This window comes from Myiozetetes cayanensis, unplaced genomic scaffold (genome assembly GCF_022539395.1).
Source record: "Myiozetetes cayanensis isolate MyiCay16 unplaced genomic scaffold, myiCay2020 scf3, whole genome shotgun sequence".
Taxonomy (NCBI): domain Eukaryota; kingdom Metazoa; phylum Chordata; class Aves; order Passeriformes; family Tyrannidae; genus Myiozetetes; species Myiozetetes cayanensis.
The window spans coordinates 11,963,698-11,982,854 of NW_026087521.1; the positions used below are offsets into that span (position 1 = coordinate 11,963,698).

Genomic DNA, 19,157 nt, shown 5'->3' on the forward strand with positions numbered 1-19,157 from the left:
TAACATGAGTGCCAAAGCATCAGAGTAAGCGGATGAAGTTTTTGTAAGAGGTGGAGGCAGGGCTGCCATCCAGGAGGGTCAAAACAGGATCAGTCTGATGTAGAATTAAGGTGGGAGCAGAGAGCGCTCCTGTACACAGTACCTTGCCTGAAATAAGCTTGTACCAAGGACTGACTTTTCTCCTAGAGAAGGAATTAACATTTCTTTGGGCTGGAAAGGGGAGAAGTGACAATCATTTCTGGTGTAAGAAAGCTCTAGCAGTCTGTCATGCTGCTGCCAGTATGAAATGACTTGAAAAGCAAACAAACTGTGTTTTACTACGTTGTTCTGAGAGTATTTGACAGCCCCTGAACAGAAAATATCTGGATTTAGGCAGTCTGTGGAGATAAAGGTTTGATCAGTTTTCTGGCTGCAAGCATGATTTCTACTGGGAAGGGCTAAAATGTACTTCTCCTAAATGGAAGAACTGGCAATGTCAGGACCCAGGTTTCTATTGTGCCAGACTGACTCCTCTTTTCTTTGTTGATTTTGTGTTTTGTTAGCTAAATGATGGTTAGAAGTACATAATAGATATTTCTGTAGTCTTTATCTTTTTTGAGAGATTATTTTTAGTTTCTAATTTGAAACAGTCATGCTTTAGTTTTGTGCAGTATAAAGATAGTCTAGATATTCAGGTGGACAAATCACTTTTCTTATTTTGTCTTTTTAGGAGGCTTGTGTGTGTGTTGTAGTCTAGCCTCTGATACTCCTGATGAAATCATGTACTCCATATATTTTTTACATAAAGGTAAGATTAACCTGTTAACTTACTATGCTTTGTTTTGGAGAATGTCACTGTGCTGAAAGAGTCACAGAATGCCTTTCAAAACAAATAACTACCAGAGTCTGCAGACAATAAACTACTGTGGCTGGTGTTTAAAGACAGCAGCTGCCTTTAGCTGCAAAGTTGACTTTCCTGCTGTAGACTTCCTGCCTGATGCTGAATGAGTAGCTTCAAACCAGTGGCCTTGTAAATGCTTAATAATTTGGTCCCTTATTTCTAGCCAGACTTTCCGGCGTGCTGAGCACAGACATCAATGAAATCTGTGGGAGCTTGCAGGTGTGTTGTACTTCTGCCATAAGGCATTTGTATGGGAAATAGAGCCAACAGCTCTTAGCTTGAATATCTGTTTAGAGTTCCAGTTTAACATGTCATTTTCACAGCAAGAGGTGCAACACCCACTGATTCTAAGAATAGTTGCTGTGTAAGTGGTGCTCTAGCTCCTAAAGTTAAGACCTTTCTTTGTTTTAAAATAATAAAAACCACGGCTTGATTCTGAGCAGAATAAAACTTGTTGTTAGCAAGATTTTCTCATTTGATACATGGATGAGAGAGGCGAATTATTTCTCAGTTGAGAAGCTGCCTAGTACGGAATAACTGTGTTCAAGAGGACAAGATAGCTCTGTCCTACCTTAGGTGTTTGCTTTCTTGTGTCAGGATACTTTATGTCAGAACAGCACTGACACGTTGCTTTGCTGCTGGAACATTTTGGGATGGAATGAACTACATTTCTGTGTTCTTGAAGGTATTAACAAATTGGAAAAGTCCTTTTTGGGTGTGGCACACTGTACATGGCACAGCTGTGAAGGGCTGATTTTCCCAGATGTGCTTGGTGTGTAGCCGGCTGGTTGCATTGCTTGGAGCCAACCACAGCCCTTGTACATCCTGATCTGTACTAGGAAGAAACTGAGGATAAATATGGTTACATTGAGTAGCTAAGTCTGAAATGACCTCCATGGATGGAGCTGTTTGGTGCAGAGCTGTTTGTGGGTTCATGTAAGATTGGTCGGTCATACAAGAGGCTTTTAAGACTGGTCCTGCAGTGATCCACAGAAGCAGTGGTATATTGGGTCCATAAGCCATATTTTGGAGATACATAGGGAGTTCAGTTTGTTCTGCAGCATCTGTGAACTCATCTGGAAATTTCCCATCCCTGTTAAAGCCGTCACTGCAGCATGAACAGGGGAGTTGTGCTGTTGCAGTTCTATCCTGCAGTGCCGATATTAGCTTGCATGCACTTGAGGCAGGTAACAAAGTGGTGATAATGAGTATACTGACTCGTTGCAAGCAAACTTCGGTCAGTATTTTGTGTGAAAAATTATTTGTTTGATACCCCTTCATCTCTGATGGTGCTGTTGGTCTTGGAGGGCTCTTTTTTTCTCTTTTAGCAGCATATATTGAGCACATTTCTCTGCTAGGGTCAGGAAGTAATTTCCTGGATGAGTGACTGAAATGCAGCTCATGGGCAGCTTTTTTTCCTTGGTGGTCCTGTAAACTGTGGATTTTATATTGAATTTTCCTGCACCATTAAGTAACATCCTGATCATGACACCATTATTTAATCTTCAGTTTTTCTCAGAGACAGAGGAAGTTTGAGGGCTTTGTGTCATTCTTGCTGGGTGCCAGAAGAAGTGTGGTACAAGTCTGGAATAAAACAACAGCTGTGCTGATGCAAAGCCCATGCAAACACAGCAGGTCTGACACTGGCCTATGTTTAAACTGAGCTGAACTAAATTAGAGCAATGGGGCATGCAGATAAACAAACTGGGAATTCTTTAGAGGAGTTGAAAGATCACCAAAATGTGAAGCACAACTTATATAGAGGATTTGTGTTGGGGTTTTTTTTTTTTTTTTTGAGGAAAGGTATTTTTACCCAAGCTTGCCCTGGGATGGAATGTTTCTTTAAACCCAAACATAGGCTGTGCAGTGCATGGCTAGTTTTCACACAGTAAAGAACTGCATTGTGTAGGTACAAGTTTACTAAGTGTGCAGCAACTCTGTTTAGGATGAAGTAAATCTCGGGTGGACAACCTCATAAGACAGTCTCAAATATCCTTGTTTGGGTGTATTGGCACTGATGAAGTTTCCAGCTATAAAGCTGGGTTGTAACAAATGGTGTTTATTGTTTGGAGTTTTTGAAAGTATTATTATTTTTCCCCAGGTTACAACAAAACTTTTACGGTTTCTCTAGAAAGAACAGAATCTCATCAATTGAAGGAAGTGGCTTTTATGAATCTTGGTAGGTTACTTGGGTTACTTCCCTGTGTGATTGCCATTCTCTGTCCCTGGTAGGAAGACAAATCACTAACCCTTCTCTAGAAGGAATGGATTTTTTTTCTTGACTTTAAGTACTTATGTTATTTTACTGCTTTTTTTCTGCTTAACTTTTATATTTGGCATTTGGTATCGTGACACCTCACTATTGGTTAGCAGCTTCCTCTGAAATTGCCTCGGAATCTGCTCTGGACATCAGCTGCTGAGTGCTTGAGTGTCTCAAGTCTCTTGAATCCACCCCTGGAAACCCAAATGTACCACTAGTGTTTCCTGTGTTAATACAACAGCAGCTTTTAATTAACTCCTTTTATACTTCCTAGATATAATCAATTCTACCACAGAGAACTGGGCCAAGATGAGAATCATGTGAAACAGCCTCTTAAAGCAAATAAGGGATCAAGTGCTAAACTGACCACTGTTGTTTCTTTAAATAGACTATTATGTGGCTGCTTATTTGCCTGGCCAGTTCCTGCACCTCCTGAATATCCGACATCCTGACCTGCTGTGCCATAGTTTATTTCTGACAGGTATAGTAAGACTGCTGCTTGAAATAAATTTTATTGTGGTTGTGGAAATTTGTTCAAATGTCTACATGAAAATTGTATTTCTCAATGTTTCCTTTATTGCACAGTGTTCTGAAGAAGGAGGGGTACTGAAAAAATAAGAATGGCATTTTTGCCACTTTCCATTTTAGAAAGAAAAGATGAAGTGACATTTCATACTTCATGTATTACAGATTTCTAGCTTATTATGAAATGGTAGAAGACCTTTCACTGAATTTGAAGTTCTCTGCCTTGGTTTCATAGTTTCCCTTCCCCCATCTTTGCACATGGTTCTTGGTCCTTCACTGTTCTCAAATTTCACATGGAGATGTAAATTTGATTTTACATTTCCTTCCTCCAATTGAGTTCTCTAAATGTGTGTGTTTGGAGGGTGTGGAGAGAGGAAATCTGTGTTTCCTTCACCTGATCAGGCTGATGCAATTAAATTTAGAGTCTCATCTGAGAGGCACATTATTCCATTTCCAATAAACATGTCCTTATGGGAAGTGGTTTATTTTTGGAAGTGGGGTGCCTTTGTTTGAAAACAGAAATCTGTTGTTCTGATTGGGTGAAGGAGACTGTGGAAACTGGTGCAGGGGCGGCATCACAGGAAACTAATACCTGTTTTATATGGATAATGAAATCCTGTTCTGCTAAAAACGAGTGGGAAGCATCACTGTTGTGTGGTGGGCCTGATCCCCCTGATGGAAAGGGTCTGAAATATGGTACCTGTACAATACCATGGTGGTGAACCTTAGTACTAACATAAATAAAGTGGTTTTGGTCTGATGCTTCGGTGAGTAATCACAAGGCAGAACCTTCCTGTTCTGGCCACTGTGATTGATGGCAAGAGATCCGAGAGTACAAGTTTGTATCATGATTCTGCCTGTGAGCAGTTCTGAACTGTACCAACTGTACCAATAGGTGCTAATTCCAGTGCTGAACTTGTACTGCTGGCCTTGTGCCCTTCTCTGTTCCATCACATGTACTCTGCTTTGCCTCAAGACAGCACTGTGAGCCTTGAATCTGTGCACCTTCTCTGTGTGAGCAGTAGGGAGGGAGAGAACTGAGTATGGACTGCACTCCTTATCCACTTCCTGTATCCAGACAGCACTATTTCTCCTCTTCTTCAGCATAAAAATACCAGGGCAGCTAGTGCAAGAGGCAGACTGTTTCTTACTGCTAGGAGTCTTAAGAGAAATACTGGTAACAGCTGAATTTTATGTTCTTACTCCTTTTTGTTCTCAAACCAATGTTCTTCAGGTGAGGATGCAAGAATTGACACGTTACAAAACTGTTCCATCCGATCCCCACTCGTGTCAACAGTTTTGGATTGCAAAGCAGGGAGTCTGTATGCTGTGAGCATCAGTGACAGTACCTTGCTGCAGCTCCTACAGAGGAGCAAACGAGACAGTGAGAGATTGGCAGCTCTGCATTGTGCCCTGCTCTACTTCCAGCACACAGAAGATTTGGAAATGCAGGTGGGAAAAGAGCCTCCTCTAATTTTGTTTTCAGTGACTGATGGTTACGTGAAGCAGGGTCAGGGCATGAATGATATCAAAGAAAGGTCCTGATTCACGTGGACCTTTTGGCCGTACCAGGAGGCTCATCAGCTGGGCTGCCCTAAACCCCTTTACTGGTCTAGGCTGTCCTGAAAACCACTTGTATCTACATCACTATTTCGTGACAAGTGTTATTACCAAACCCAAAGTTTTATAGCCTCTTACAACATATTCTCAAAGGGACAAACTCCCTCTTCTCATTCTGACAGATTATTCGGTGGATTTCTGAGAACATGTCGACATGTCATTCTTTTGACGCCATTCAAGAATTTATCATTGGTAGGTATTTTTTTTCCTGCATTCTGAGTTTTCCTGCATGCTCTAGTTGTCACTGAAGGAGAAGTCACGATGTTACAAACTCTCTTATTTCCAAAATTTTTGATTATGATTTATGTTAACCGACCTGCATTTTATGGTGTTCAGAGACAATGTCAGTAGTTTAGAAGATATACAGATATTTCAAAATCAGAGTGGCAGTAAAACTTTTCAAATACATTCTTCTTCCCTCTAATGGGACAAATGGATTTATCATTGTTTTAGGTCTCCAGAGACCAGAGCTGAGGAACAAATCTCCTCTAGCCTAACTCAAACCATTTTTTCATAAAGATTTGGCATATCATGATATTCTCTTGTAGTAGCTGACTCCTCAGTCTATCCAGTGCATAGTCTTTGTACAAAGGACCCCTGCAGTGCTGAGCTGTAGCCAAGCAGCTGACCCAGCCCTGCAGCCATCTGGACTTCTCTTCCTCCTTTTGTGCACAGAATGGGACCAGTTCCACCATGGAGGAAGCTGTTTCAGTGCAGCAGCAGGATTTGTCCCAAAAAAAGTGTCAGATAATGAACTATGAAGCCTACTCTTGTTAACTGATAGTTCATACAATCTTGCCCTTATAAGTGTTTTTACATTGCATTCAGCCTCCCTGTACTGCAGAATGTGTCCAGAAACTCAAAACCTGGATAAACTTTTGCCCTACACATCATTGCTTGACTGGATTGGGGTAAGATAACAGCTGGTGCTTTAACTGATAGCTAGAGGGTCTGTTTTTTCTCCTTTAATATGGCTTTTAACTTGTGTGTCTTACCTTTTCATAGATATGCTCTAAATCAATATCTGTGCTTTATGCCTGTTACAGTTTGCCAAGTCTTACCCTTTGTGGTGTTTTCCATAAGTAAGGTTTTTTGCAACCAAAGCATTTATAAAACAAGAACAGCTGCTATAATCAAATGGATGATTAAATATCTCAGTTTTCATAATGAAGTATTAATTTATTCTGTATCATATGAGGTTTATAATGGATACAGAATACATTTAACAGCAAAATCATGCAGATATTTCCAAGACAAACAGTATCAGTAGAGTTAAGATTTATGAGTAAGCTTGCAGAAGTATATAAAATAACTTCAGACAAGACTTTACAGTTAGAGCAAATAGCATATTTTAATTTCTTTGACCAGACACTGTTCTAATATGTTGTCTTTTTTAAAATGAGGTTATGGTTTTGGCTAGCTAGTTACTTTCACAGAGGAAATGGATAGTAGAGATTCACCAGATCCCAAACAGGCCCATGTTCTATGCCAAATTATAAGACTGTAAATAATTTGTCCATATTTCTAGGTTGTCCCTGGAGTAATATGTGCAACAGACATTATTTCCCTACCTGTGTTAGAGGTAAGTTCCAGTACAAAACCATTTTTTATTTGCAGATTAGGAGCTGCTATTTTTGTGGGAGAGGGGTGTGCTAAATACTAATGAAGCAGTGTCCCTGCAGCCCTATCCAAAATAAGGTATGAACAGAAAATTGCCCTATGCATTTACTAAAATATCAGTTATTCAGTCTGATGCTTGCTAGCTCAAAGATGTATTTTTAATTCCCTTTCTGAAGACACTTCTATTCAACAGGGAGGATTCTCCAAGAATTAATCTTGTTAGATCTGATTGATACCACTTCATTTTGTGACTTTGGTAGCTGAAGGCAGAGTTGCCATTGACATAACAGACACACAGGATTTCTGTGCCCACTTTGAGGGATTTTTCGTTGTGCTGCCATTGGTATGAATGGTTTGTGACCCTCTCACTTTGTTTTGTCTGGAGCATCCTGTGATTGCACTGATGTCAGGGCTTTGGCTACTAAATCTAGACAAATTCCTGCACAGCCTGGAAAAGGCAATGAGCTGGATGGGGAGAGCACACACTGTTTGGGTAGGAAATTGTACTTTCCGTTGAAAACAACATGAATGATTCTTCCCGTCTTCCCATTCCACTCCCTCAGCTCCAGTTTATAGAGGTACATGAAATTTTCCTAAGTATTCCTGTACAAAATCTGAAATTTTAATAAGCAGTTTGTTGTGGAGAGCTAATGGGAGGAGTTAAAAGTTTAGACACAGTAGTACCAGCAACACATGGGATTAAACTCTGGATACATGACAATATTTGTTCAGTCTTTAAAGAGGTGAGAGTCTGTTTCTTTCCCAGTGCTTATAATTAGTCATAAAGCTTCACCCTTCACAAAATTTTTTAAAAGTCAGTGAAATAGTCCACTGCTTGCTCACTCTGCAGCAGTGCATTACAGCTGTGCTGCACAAATTCGTGAGGTTCCTGGTTCCTGTCAGGAAATCAGGCTTCGCATGCTTTGATTGGGGAGGTTGCCCTGAGAGCTGGGACACCTGGGAAAATCAGATCTTGAGAAAATTTGTTGCCAGATAATCCGTGTAATTCACTGAGGTCAAAGTTAGCAGGCCTTTAATTTGTCTGAGATTGAACCTCAAGCCCCTGGGGACACATGCCTTTAGCAGCTATACTTCCTGATTGTGGAACTCATTTCCTATTTCTGTCTGAAACCTAAACAGATTGAAAAGGTCAGAGTTGAACTAATGACAAATATTTCCTGCTACTTTTGACTGCATTTACTCTGACTCTTGCATGAGGACAAAGATGGTAATACACAGGTTAAGGTTTAGTGCTCTGACTGCTTTGTACCACTTCAGTGTCACAAACCCACCATGGCTCAAGTTCAAGTGGTCAGTTGGTGTTTCAGTTGGTGCATGTTGTTGGTATCAGGAGTCAGACCCTGGTGATAGATCTGGTCCTACAGGTAGTATTTCTTCTGCAGACATTTTATGGCATTTCACAGACAGAATGGTGAATTGTTATTTTGAGAAGTTTTTCTGGCGTTTTCGAGCCTATGAGTTGTTGAGAGCCTTTGGGAAGACTATGTCCATGTTCACAAAAAAATTTGGATATCAGTTGTGTTTTTATCACTAAATTCCTGTTCAGCAAGATATATTGAGAGAGTCTGGGAGAAACGGGGAACGGTCAGTCCAACTGTCAAAAGGCTTTACATAAGGATTGCAATTAATAAATCTGATTTCCGCCTCCCCCCCACCTTTATAAACACAAACCAAACTTGAAGGGGTGCAAACAGGCTTGATCAGAAAGGGAGAAGGAAAGGGTGGGAGGAAGAAGGAAAGAAAATAAAATAAAATAGGAGGAGGTCCAGGAGAACAGAGAATGTAAAGTGCAAGAAGTTGTCAAAGCAAGGAAGAGACAGCCTCTCCTGCAGGCTGCCCTGAGCCACTGGGGTGCAGAGTGGTGTTTTAAGGAGTAGTTGCCTGAGCAGCTGCACAGTTTGTTACACAGCTCTCTGAATTCTGTCACTGCTGGGGAGACACATGCTTAGGTATGTATTCTTGACTCTAGAAATGCCTGCAAAATAAAAGCCTAAGAAGAGGAAGCCTTCTCTTTCTAGTCCTTGCTCTGATGTTCCTCAAGAAACAACTATAATTAAAAAAATCCTTTATTTTAAACTTTTGACTTTTTAATTAGATCTAATGCAATGCAGGCTTTCAGAATTAAAAGCAGACACCACTGAAGTCTACCACTTCCTGTTACAGATTTAGTACATGAAAGAAAATTGCTGTCTTGCTTCTCACCACCACATACCAAAGCAAGTTCAGTATGGCCTGAAGAGAGTTTTGCAGCGGTGGTGCTGTCGCAGTTGCATGGATCGGTCACTAGATGATACCCTTTTGCTGTATTTGATAGTTCTCAGGTTTCATATTGGTAACATTTAGGCAACATCCTGCAGTACTAGAATCTCATAAGATTGTAAGAGTGTAGATCTCATAAGTCAGCTCCAGCAGAGGGAACATATGGTACCGTATACACTCCTAGTTTGCAGCTGCTAAATATAACTTAACATGAAGCAAAACCCGAGATTTATTTTTCTCTACTGCAGCTACAGTAATAAAGTAACAATAGGCACTGGCAGCAAGAGGAAAGTGGCTGGCCAGATTGAGTCTTTGGAATTTATTTTCCTTGACAAATTGTAGTTTATAGTAGGAAGTGGTTTCTTCCTTCTGAGGTTTTCTTTTAAAGTTATTGTCACTGCAGAAAAGTAGAGGGGAGAGAGGAACATCCAACATGTTAATGCAAGATGGAGAAATCCTGTGAACTCAATCTTGTCTTTATTTAAATGTTGCTACTGTAGTGTCTGTATTGAGAGGTACTTGGAAGAGGGGCAAGAACAGATAGTACCATCTCTTGTTTTTTTTAAACTGCCAAAAAAATTTGCCTTAATCTCATCTCTTCCTCAGTGATGATCACATCTCCCCCCCCTTTATAAACAACAGCTTTAAATCTTTATACCCAGTCCAAGAACTAGCTCAGGAAACCAGTGTGGTTTTGTTTGGTTTTTTTTCATCCTGTCTGTTCACAGCTGAGTTTAAATTAATTTTAGCATTAGAGTCAAATGCTTTAGAATTGATATGGGAATGTTTGGATTTTATTTCTTTTCTGGGATGAGGCACTAATTTTGAGGATGGTAAATGGATGTTAGCAATCTAAATATTAATGCAGCTTGAAAATAGTGGCAGCCTGCAGCTGTCAGGGCCACGGTGGTATTCCTCTATTTGGAACTACCACAAACCCAGAATGGGATTTATTTGACCAAATGTAAACATTTATATCTATGTTAGTTGCCTAAGGCTCCTTTTACAGTCAGAGGAACTCTAGACAATATGACCAGTGTAGTCTGTGGTGCAGTTCTTCCCATCCCAAACTTGTGAAATGGGTCAGATGAATTATGATACAGAAGTACTCATTCCTTCCCAGTGACTTAAAAGGATACTGAGGTGGCAAAGTATCTACACTAAAGGCACCAAGTCTTGACCTCAAGTTTAAGTAAGTGCTACCCCTGCCATGAATCAAGAGAAAGTTTAGCTGCTTTGGTTTAACTTTTTTCACTTAGATTGGTCTGAAGCTACATTAATCACATGTCTTTGCAGTCACTTAGTGAGAGGGTGATGATTCTTTACGAGTGCAGCCTGTGTTCACGATTTCCCTGCAATACTTTGCAGTTCCAAAACCCCAAAGGCTTCTGGGAGAAACTCAACTCAAACTTGGAGACTGTGAAGTATGCAGAGCCCCACTTGCACTACCACAATAATGTGCTCAGGAGGGAATGGCGTAGCCTTTCAGAAGAGGTGAGTGTGTATGTATGCACTGAACCAGCCTCCAGAGCTGTCTCTAAAAACTGACTCTCTAAAAATTTGACTCTCTAAAAATAAAGCAAGAAATTAAACAAAAGCAGAGCTTGCACTATATTGTCATGTGGGTTAGATGTGTGTGAGTGCCTGTGAGCGTGGATAGTTGGAAGGTGGGTTCAAGTTCCACTGTGCATTATTTCCATTCAAAGGGAAAAATAGCTCAATTTCTCATCTGCATTCTGTCAGGGAGCATTTTAGTTGGTCTTCTGCTTTGTTCATTTGTGGACTTTTGTTTGTTTACAAACCAGAGGGAAGAGAGAAGAACCACAGCATATTTGAGGAATATTTTTGAAAATGCCAAAAAGTAAGTACTGGTTTCTGTTGTATTTACCCTTTCTTACTTTGTGCAAGAATGTTGGAGGATTTAGTGAGTAATTTCATTAGTTGGTTAGGTATCTGAATAGATACCTTTAAGGAAGATTATCCAGGTGAAAATCAATTATTGGAGTCCTTGTAATCACTATGAGATGATCTGAAATACACACAGGCTTCTAGAGCTAGGGAATTTATAATAGATATGAAGAGTTATTCTTATACAACCTAGACAGATATAATTTTTTTAATGCTATTTAATATTTTTACTAAATGTACTCACATGTACTGTTCTCATTTTTCTTTATCTGTCTTTGAAAGATCAAAGATTCATTTAAGTGTTCTTATGACCTTATGAAATCCTGTAGAGTAATGCATATGAAAGACACTGATTTTTGTTTCAAACCCCAGGGTGCTTTCTCATCTAGACACTTGGGACTCTGGTAAGTAAAACTTGTCTTGATGTAGGCCTTAGCTGTAAGGTTTGTTTTAGTATTTCCATCTAGCTGTTGTTTGCTAAGAATAAATTGCTGTATGTGTTTTCAGCACAGAAGAGTTTGAGGAGTTAAGATAAGCAGTTATTAAGTTGGAAGAAAACTTTCGTGTACTGACTAGGAAATGCTTGAAAATAAAGTTCCAACTTCATATTGGATCTAACAAGATAAGCAGTAAAACTTTGCCTGCCTAAGGATTTTCTCCTTCAGTGACACCATGTTACTGCTGAGGTTTTGTTTGCTTACAACTGACTTTGCAACAGTCAGAACTTGTGCAGGAGATTAGAGCTGGTGAAAAATCATGGTGTAGAGAAGGCAGATGTAATTAATTTCCCTAGGCCAGCAGCACCTGAGATTTTGTCATGCTCAGTTCCTCTGTCACAAATAAGTAAAACTGAATTTAGTAGTGAACTGTGTTTCTGCTCTTCACACATCAGTGCCTCCTGTGTGCCCTGCCACTGTGTGCTGGGAAACGATGCTGATCTAAGTGCTGCTCTCACCTTTTATTACCATGAATTTTCAGTGCACTCATTTCTAGCCCCTAACACCAGTCATCTGTGCCACTGCGAGTTATTGCAGTGGGCTCTGACTTTAAGGGGCCTTGTATCAACTCAGTGAGTCTCAGCTTCGTGCTTTCAGAGGTGCTTATTGATGAAGCAGTCAGATGTTTAACTGTTAATAAAGAATTTCTAAATAGCTGCCAGCTAGTAACAAGCATCAGTATAGTGTGTCTTCCCTGTAGATTTGTCCTCAAGTCCCTTAAAATCAAGCAGCACAGGTCTTTGTACTGCTAAGTGGTGAAGTAATTATATTTCAAGGTGAGCAAAAATAGCTGAAAATTTGTAAAAAATTAGTGCTTGATGCTGTAAAATGTTGACTTGGTTTCATGCTACATGATGAAATAGGAGATTGTTTTTCTTCCTTTGCTGTTCGTAGACAGGAAGCACTGATTAGGAAATACAGGTTATTAATTGTAGTAGATGCTATAACCTCCTTCCATTTATTTAGAAAATTGTGTTCTTTTCATAATGGTCTGCAAATCTGAGTAACAGGAGCCACACCATGAGAGAGAACCAGGAAAGTGGGATGTGATTCCCTGGAGTATTTCCTTCCTGTCTAGCCATTTCCTTGGAAAACCCATGCAGCTGTTTGAGCTTGTTTGTTTGTAAATGACGAGATCTAAATAGCACATGCACTTGCACTGGTGTTACCAGAAGGTTCTCTGTGCCTCTTTGCTCTCTTGAGTCACCACACTGTGACAACTCTTAAATATCAAAGGAAAGAGGAAGAAGAGAGCAGATAAAGGGTGATTTTTCCATTTCTCAGTTCTCTTATGCAGTCCATGATTCTCCACTATCTTAGTTCTGTAGCTGAGTAGATCAAACCACAACTTCTGTTTGTTTGTGTGTGTTCCTAAGTACTTTTGAAGCTGGTTGAAGTCTCGTGGTATTTCTGTAGTGTCGTGTCCTTGAATGATTGTTGCTCTGTTTATTCCAGAGGCGAGGCTGGTCCCTCTCTTTGAAGAGGAGGATTATCAGCAGCAATTACTGATGGGACTGGTATGTGCTCATCAGTGTGCACTAGGGGACGCACAACCTCCACTAATATATTAAGAGTGAGCTTCTAAGTTCCAGTGCTGAGTTCAATCTCACCCAGAGTAGCTATGGGGCAAACATAGTTCCTAAGTTTTAGAGTTCATAAGTTATGATATCATCTTAAAGGTCATCATAAGGCATAGGGGAAAAATAGCAATGGAAAGTTGATTTGTCAAAATGCTTTTTCCCAATACAATTTCAGCTGGAAACTGCTATTCTGTCTTCCTGGAGTTCATCTTAATCTGTCAGTTCTTTTTGGACTATTTTACATCTTTAAAACATTGAAGATTGGAGATCTTCTTGCTCCTCAATTTAACAGCTTTTTATACTGTCTCCTTTTCTTTCTACTTCACTGCTGGGACTGCTTCATCTTCTGCACTGTTTTCTGCAGTGCTCTCTGTAAAGGATCTACCATTTGTGTGCTTATGGGCAATATATCCTGTCTCAAACCCCTACCTATCCTACCTCTGCCTAAATACACATTTTTACTTATTTCTTTTTCTCTTACTATTAAACCCAAATGAAACTCTTCAGCATGCACTGGAAGGTCTCAGCACTGCATCTGTGAAGAGCGTATCAACACTGTCCTGCCTGTTCATCTGAGGCAATTTTTCCTTCTTTTCAGTCTTGTCACCTTGTTTCCAAGTCTTGCCTCTCATTCTCTGAAGCTTCTCTGCGTTCCTGCCCTGCTGTTTATTCAGACAGATCCAAAAAGCAGGTCACTGCTGTCCTTTGTCTATGCCTTCCTCATACCTGTATTGCTGTCTTGATACATTTGAGATGAATCTACATGTAAATTCCTTGAGACAGAGATTTTTATGTGCTCCAGCTTTACTCTGAGCTTTGAAACAAATAATGCTTCTTAGTAATTCTCAGCAAGAGCCAGCATGGACTTGAGTTGCAATCTGAAGCCATGTGAGGTCAGCAAATATTTCAGAAAGGAGAGGGTAGGGAGTGGCATGAACTGTATGATAACAAACACCCAATTTTAAAGACTTTACAATTAATGTTTAACCTGAAATTGCCATTAATCACTCTGGTTCTCCGGTTCTTGGCTACTACCACAAACTGTACTTGAGCTCATTTTCCCTGAGAGATTTTATGTAATACTTAGATTCTCAGGAGCCAATGCTCATATTTAAATCCTTCTTTCACCCTGTTCACTTGGCTTGACACAGAGAGATGTAAGAACTGTAAGCTTTTTCTCTTCAGTGTCACTGAGAGTTCAACCTAGCACTCATTTTGCCAAATTTGCACCAAGTAACCGTCTAGAATATTCTCATTTGCTGTTGAGTTTAGCAAGATGGAACAGTAGCTTGGGATCTCACTCTGAACTGGAGTTTTGTAATGCAGAAACATTTTGTTGAGTCAATGCCTATTGATGTGGCCCTGCACCTGCTGCTGCTTTTGTATCTCTTTGAAGATGCTCAAGGACACTGAATTGTTGCCTTTTTTTTTTTTTTCTAGATGGTTGCTCAGCTAAAGGATCACCTTATGAGACATCTACAGTATGTAGGAAAAAAAAAGATTGACCAAATAGTTTTGGATTACGTTGCAAACCTGGTTAGTTGGATTTCATAATCACTGTTTTGAGTAAGCATGCATTTGTTGGATGGTAGATCCTTGGGTATGTAGGATTTGTATATACATGTATATATTAGATGGGAGAAGGTTGTTTTTAAGATATTTAAACATATTTTTCAGCTTAATATTGTGTATATTGATAAAGGAAATGCATTATATATATTTAAGTATTTTTAAAAGAGTTATACTGGTTACTCAGAATACAGAAAAAACTGTTCTCTTTACAGCTTGTACAAATATGCTCTACTCTCAGAAATGAAAATGGGAACTCATCCTAAAAGTTCAAAGAATGATCATTAGATCCATTTAGTTTCCTAACTGCAAGTCCTGAATAATAGAGGTGCCACCAGGGGAAATAAAAATTGATTAAAAAAGGATTTCACTGCAATATGACACTACAATATGGGTAAAGCATCACCACTGCTACATACTGCCTTCACTGGGCTTTTTGTGTGACAGGAGACAGAGTTTTGCATTAAGGGATCTGTGTAAAGTACAGTGACAATTTTTCTGTCTTTCCTCCTCTTAAAAGAAACTTAAAAAAAAACCACAACTCTGAAACCTGTGACTGCTGTGCACAGAAATTATTGTACCTGGTTTTGTTTGTCTCGACATCACGTCCTCTAAGCACAGAACACAGTTCACAAAAGCTCCTGTGGCAACTACTAAATCCTGTTCTTCGTGCAAGCCCTGCCACAGTGTTCAATAGAAACTCCCCACTGTGCTATTTTCTGGGAATGGGAACCTTGGGAAACTTTCTTGAGGCTGCTGATGCCTGCATCTCTTCAGAAGGCCTGTGCAAGTCAGCTCTGCTGTCAGTCTTACGAGGGTCTCTGAACCGCTGCATCTTCACTGCCATTACTGACTTTTCAGGCCTCACTTCATAGTTTGACAAGTTATTTCACTGGTGATTGGCAGGCTTTTCTGTATCTGGGTGGGAAAGAAGGAAAAACCAGTGGCTGATTAAAACAGGAACAGTACAACATGAACCAAAGCTTTGTACCTGAAAATGGTAGTGAAAAAGCACAAGTGGAATGTTTATTCTTCTTTCATTCGGTTTCTAGTAATAGTTTGTTTGCTTTTAATAAAAACTTAGGATAAAAAAAATGAAAACACCCATACAACCTTGATCTGCAAGACTAAATTATTGTAGACTAAACCTTGCAAGATAAACCTCAGCCCATTAGTGAACTCTCAGGATTAATTTTTTTTATTGTCACTAACAGTAAGAATTCTCTCCACTCAGTTGACAGGCTTATTCTTAGAAAAGCTACTATAAACAAAGATAACCCTGAGATTAGCTCAGTTGGTTACAGCATGGTGATAATAACACCAAGGCCATGGGTTTGATCTCTGTATGGTCCACTCACTTAAGGCCTGGACTTGATGATCCCTGTGGGTCCCTTTCAACTTAAAATATTCTGTGATTCTGTAATAATGTGTCTCTAAAAGTTGCTTCTGCCCTCTGGCTGGTGCATGTTAGGTACTACTTGGAAAACTTTAAAATTATGTCATTGTTAAACTGGGGTTTTCCCTCATCTTAATTGGAAACTATTAAATCTTAAACCTTTCTGTATCTTAAGTGTTTGAGTTCTTCAAGGGAATGACTTTGTTTGAGTCTTCCAACAGTTATTTGTAGCATCAGCAGCATTTAGCTGAGCTATTGAAACTAGTGAAACAGAAGAGACTTGAAATTATTTGCCTGTCTGTTTGCCATCATAAAATACTTTTTTATTATGTTCAGGAGCCCGGCAGTGGCTCAGAGTAGGGCTCTGTGGTGTGTAGTCACTGTATAAATCAGTTACAGCTGAAGTCAGAGTAGCCAAGACCTGGGAGCACTGACAGTTTTTCATAAAACAACAGACAAGGGCTGGTTGCTGTCAGAGAGCTGGGTGTTCTGTATACAGAGAAGTAACGTGGGGAAGTGTGACTGGCATGTCTTGGTGGGAATTCCTTGTTTACCAGAGTGTGCCTGGTTCCCATCCCACATGCCACTCGCCTGCAGTTGGTTTTTGTGTGTCCATAGTCTCTCTCTCTCTCCTGCAATTACTTTATCTTGGCTTTACTGCATATCTGTTCTTTCACTCTTTGCATTTCAGTGAGGCAGGAAAGGGGAGAAATAACTTACAGAAGCAGTGTGACATTTGCTGTCCTGACAGCAAGCAGCAGGGGAGGCAGGGTGAACAGGCAGCCTGTGGCACAGGAAAGAGGCAGACCTGAATACACTTGGTCTGCAATCACTGCAGTAGCTGCACCTTTCCCTCTGATGTCTGTGGCCATTTCCTTCTGATGTGGGCTCAGCTGCAGACGAATAGAAGACAGACACCATTTGGATTTGAGTTTCCTCGGCAGGAATTGTCATATCCCCTGTGCAGGAGGAATCTGGAAGACAGCAAGACCTTGTCTCACTCCCTTTTCTCCTTTGCTCCTGATTCTTTTCTTTGGCTACTCCTGTGTCTTTGCTATGGAAACAGCCACAGGAGATGAGCACCTGTGGTTCCTAATTACTTCAGTGGAATTTCACCCTCCTTGTTCCACAGGCAGTACTGCCTGGAAATACAGATGTTTCAAGGCAGCAAGGACAGCACTGTCAGGCTAGACCCTCCAGCATGCACTGTCTCACTGTTGGTCACATGTTCTCTCATTCGTTTAGAGCACTCCAAGGCAGATGACTTCTGGTACTTCCCCCAAAAAACTTCATATTGCGTGTCCTTGTTACTCAATGAAAAATGGCCTTGTCTGGTATGGGTGTAGCTCTTAACTTGGCTCCCCCAGAGACCTCTGCTAACCTTGGACAAAAACTGCCTGTGCTCCCTCTATCAAACAAATAATGTTTCCTTTCTCTCATGAACATTATCCTGTGTGTTATATTGTGCAAAGAAGTTTGATACGTGACTTCTCTTTCTGTGTGTGTTTTCTGCAATGTCCATGCTAGATGTTCATCTCCAAAGCAAGTCATGCTGTTGGTAAAGGTGTCACATCACAAGCATGCATGTATTTAAGATTCAAGTATGTTGTGATAGCAAGGTTGACTATGACTTAAGAAGTTGTTAGCTTTCTATACCCTGTGAAAACCATAAAGTGTGCTATGATACTAAGAAAAAAAATATTCATTCTGGAGTATCCCTCTCCTGAAAACCATTTTTGTTGCACAAATAATAAGTGGTGATTTTGAAGCTTGAAAGAACCCTCCCTTCACTTCAACACTTATCTTCAGATCCAGCTGCAGCTCATGATGCAGAGGCCTTAGCTGTACCCTGTGTGCTGGCCAGGGGTGAAAGTCATTCCAACAGCAGGTGCAGTTCTTGTGACCCTTGTCTGAAAACTGGAAATCACTCATTTCCTGGAAAACTTGCTATACTCCAGAAAGATTAAACTGGATCTTTCCACTGCATCTAGAAAGTGTAGAGATGTAAAATATTAGGTGGTTATTTTGCATCAAGTAGCTGTGTAAGCCTGGCTCAAGTGGTGGTGGAGGGACAAGGTGTTGTCTTGTAGAGCTTTCTGGCCAAGGTGCAGAGGAACACTGAGGAGCAGCACTGAAGACCAATATTCCAGATCTGGCCTTTGCATGTCAACATCTCCCATGTGTCCCGTTTCCCTCTTGCTCAGAGCCTGTGACAAGTTAGACATTGGAGAGGGCAAAGCCAATGAGGGAAAAAGGATTTCTGGATTATGACCATCTGGAGCAGGGAAAAGGGTTTGTAACTTCTCGTGACACCTCTTTGCAGAAGAGGGGTCGGACTTGCTTCCTGAAAGTTTCCTGGGACTGATTGATTGCTGTGCTTTGAGGGCCAGAGATAAAAGACTCAGAGGAAGTGTCTCAGTTGTGTTAGGGAGATATGGAAGTGGTTACACATGACTGCTGTGAGGAAGTTATTTCAGCTCTTTCGTGTGTGGTTTCTCTTTCAGCTGCAGAAGCTGAGATGGCCCAAGTGTGAGAATGGGGCTTGTGGCTTTGGTGTGCTGACTGTCTGTAGTTTGGGAGCACAAAGAAGCAATAGTATGGGCCAAGGGATTGTTTTATCTCACTGTGGACGAAAAGGAAACTCAATAGAGGAGGAGAGGCATTTGCTTGTCTCATCTTCCTGCTTGCCAGGACTAGATTTGAGATTCCTCCTGCAGACTTTTCCTGGCAAACTGAGGATTCCACTGTCTTCAACATCATCCACTTTTGCTGAGCCCTTGGGAATGTTCCTTGCAAAATGCTCAGCAACTTGGACGTGAAGTTTTGCTTCCGTGGTAAATGGTTCTTTGAGAATTTGATGGAAAAGCAGGAGATGAGTTATCTCCAAGAGGCACCATGTGCTAAGTTGCTGTAGGTCTTGCACAATGCTTTGATGAACCAAAAGCACCTCCAACTTCTAGAATATTGCAATACAGTTACAATTCAAATTTTAATAACTTTACCTTTTGAGCCCCTAGGAAAA

At 40.5% G+C, this 19,157-nt stretch overlaps 1 protein-coding gene across 3 annotated transcripts in view; it reads left to right on the forward strand.

Annotated features, from left to right (window-relative positions):
• Nucleotides 1-19,157, forward strand: part of GSAP (gamma-secretase activating protein) — a 43,825-nt gene that overhangs the window by 16,775 nt on the left and 7,893 nt on the right. For all 3 annotated transcript variants that reach the window (XM_050323522.1, XM_050323523.1, XM_050323524.1), the window contains 12 exons: nt 710-787; nt 2,982-3,059; nt 3,529-3,621; nt 4,900-5,117; nt 5,408-5,477; nt 6,114-6,196; nt 6,814-6,867; nt 10,554-10,679; nt 10,991-11,046; nt 11,466-11,497; nt 13,046-13,107; nt 14,611-14,706. In XM_050323522.1, coding sequence (XP_050179479.1) covers nt 710-787; nt 2,982-3,059; nt 3,529-3,621; nt 4,900-5,117; nt 5,408-5,477; nt 6,114-6,196; nt 6,814-6,867; nt 10,554-10,679; nt 10,991-11,046; nt 11,466-11,497; nt 13,046-13,107; nt 14,611-14,706 — 1,046 coding nt within the window. The remainder of the gene's footprint in view (nt 1-709; nt 788-2,981; nt 3,060-3,528; nt 3,622-4,899; nt 5,118-5,407; nt 5,478-6,113; nt 6,197-6,813; nt 6,868-10,553; nt 10,680-10,990; nt 11,047-11,465; nt 11,498-13,045; nt 13,108-14,610; nt 14,707-19,157) is intronic.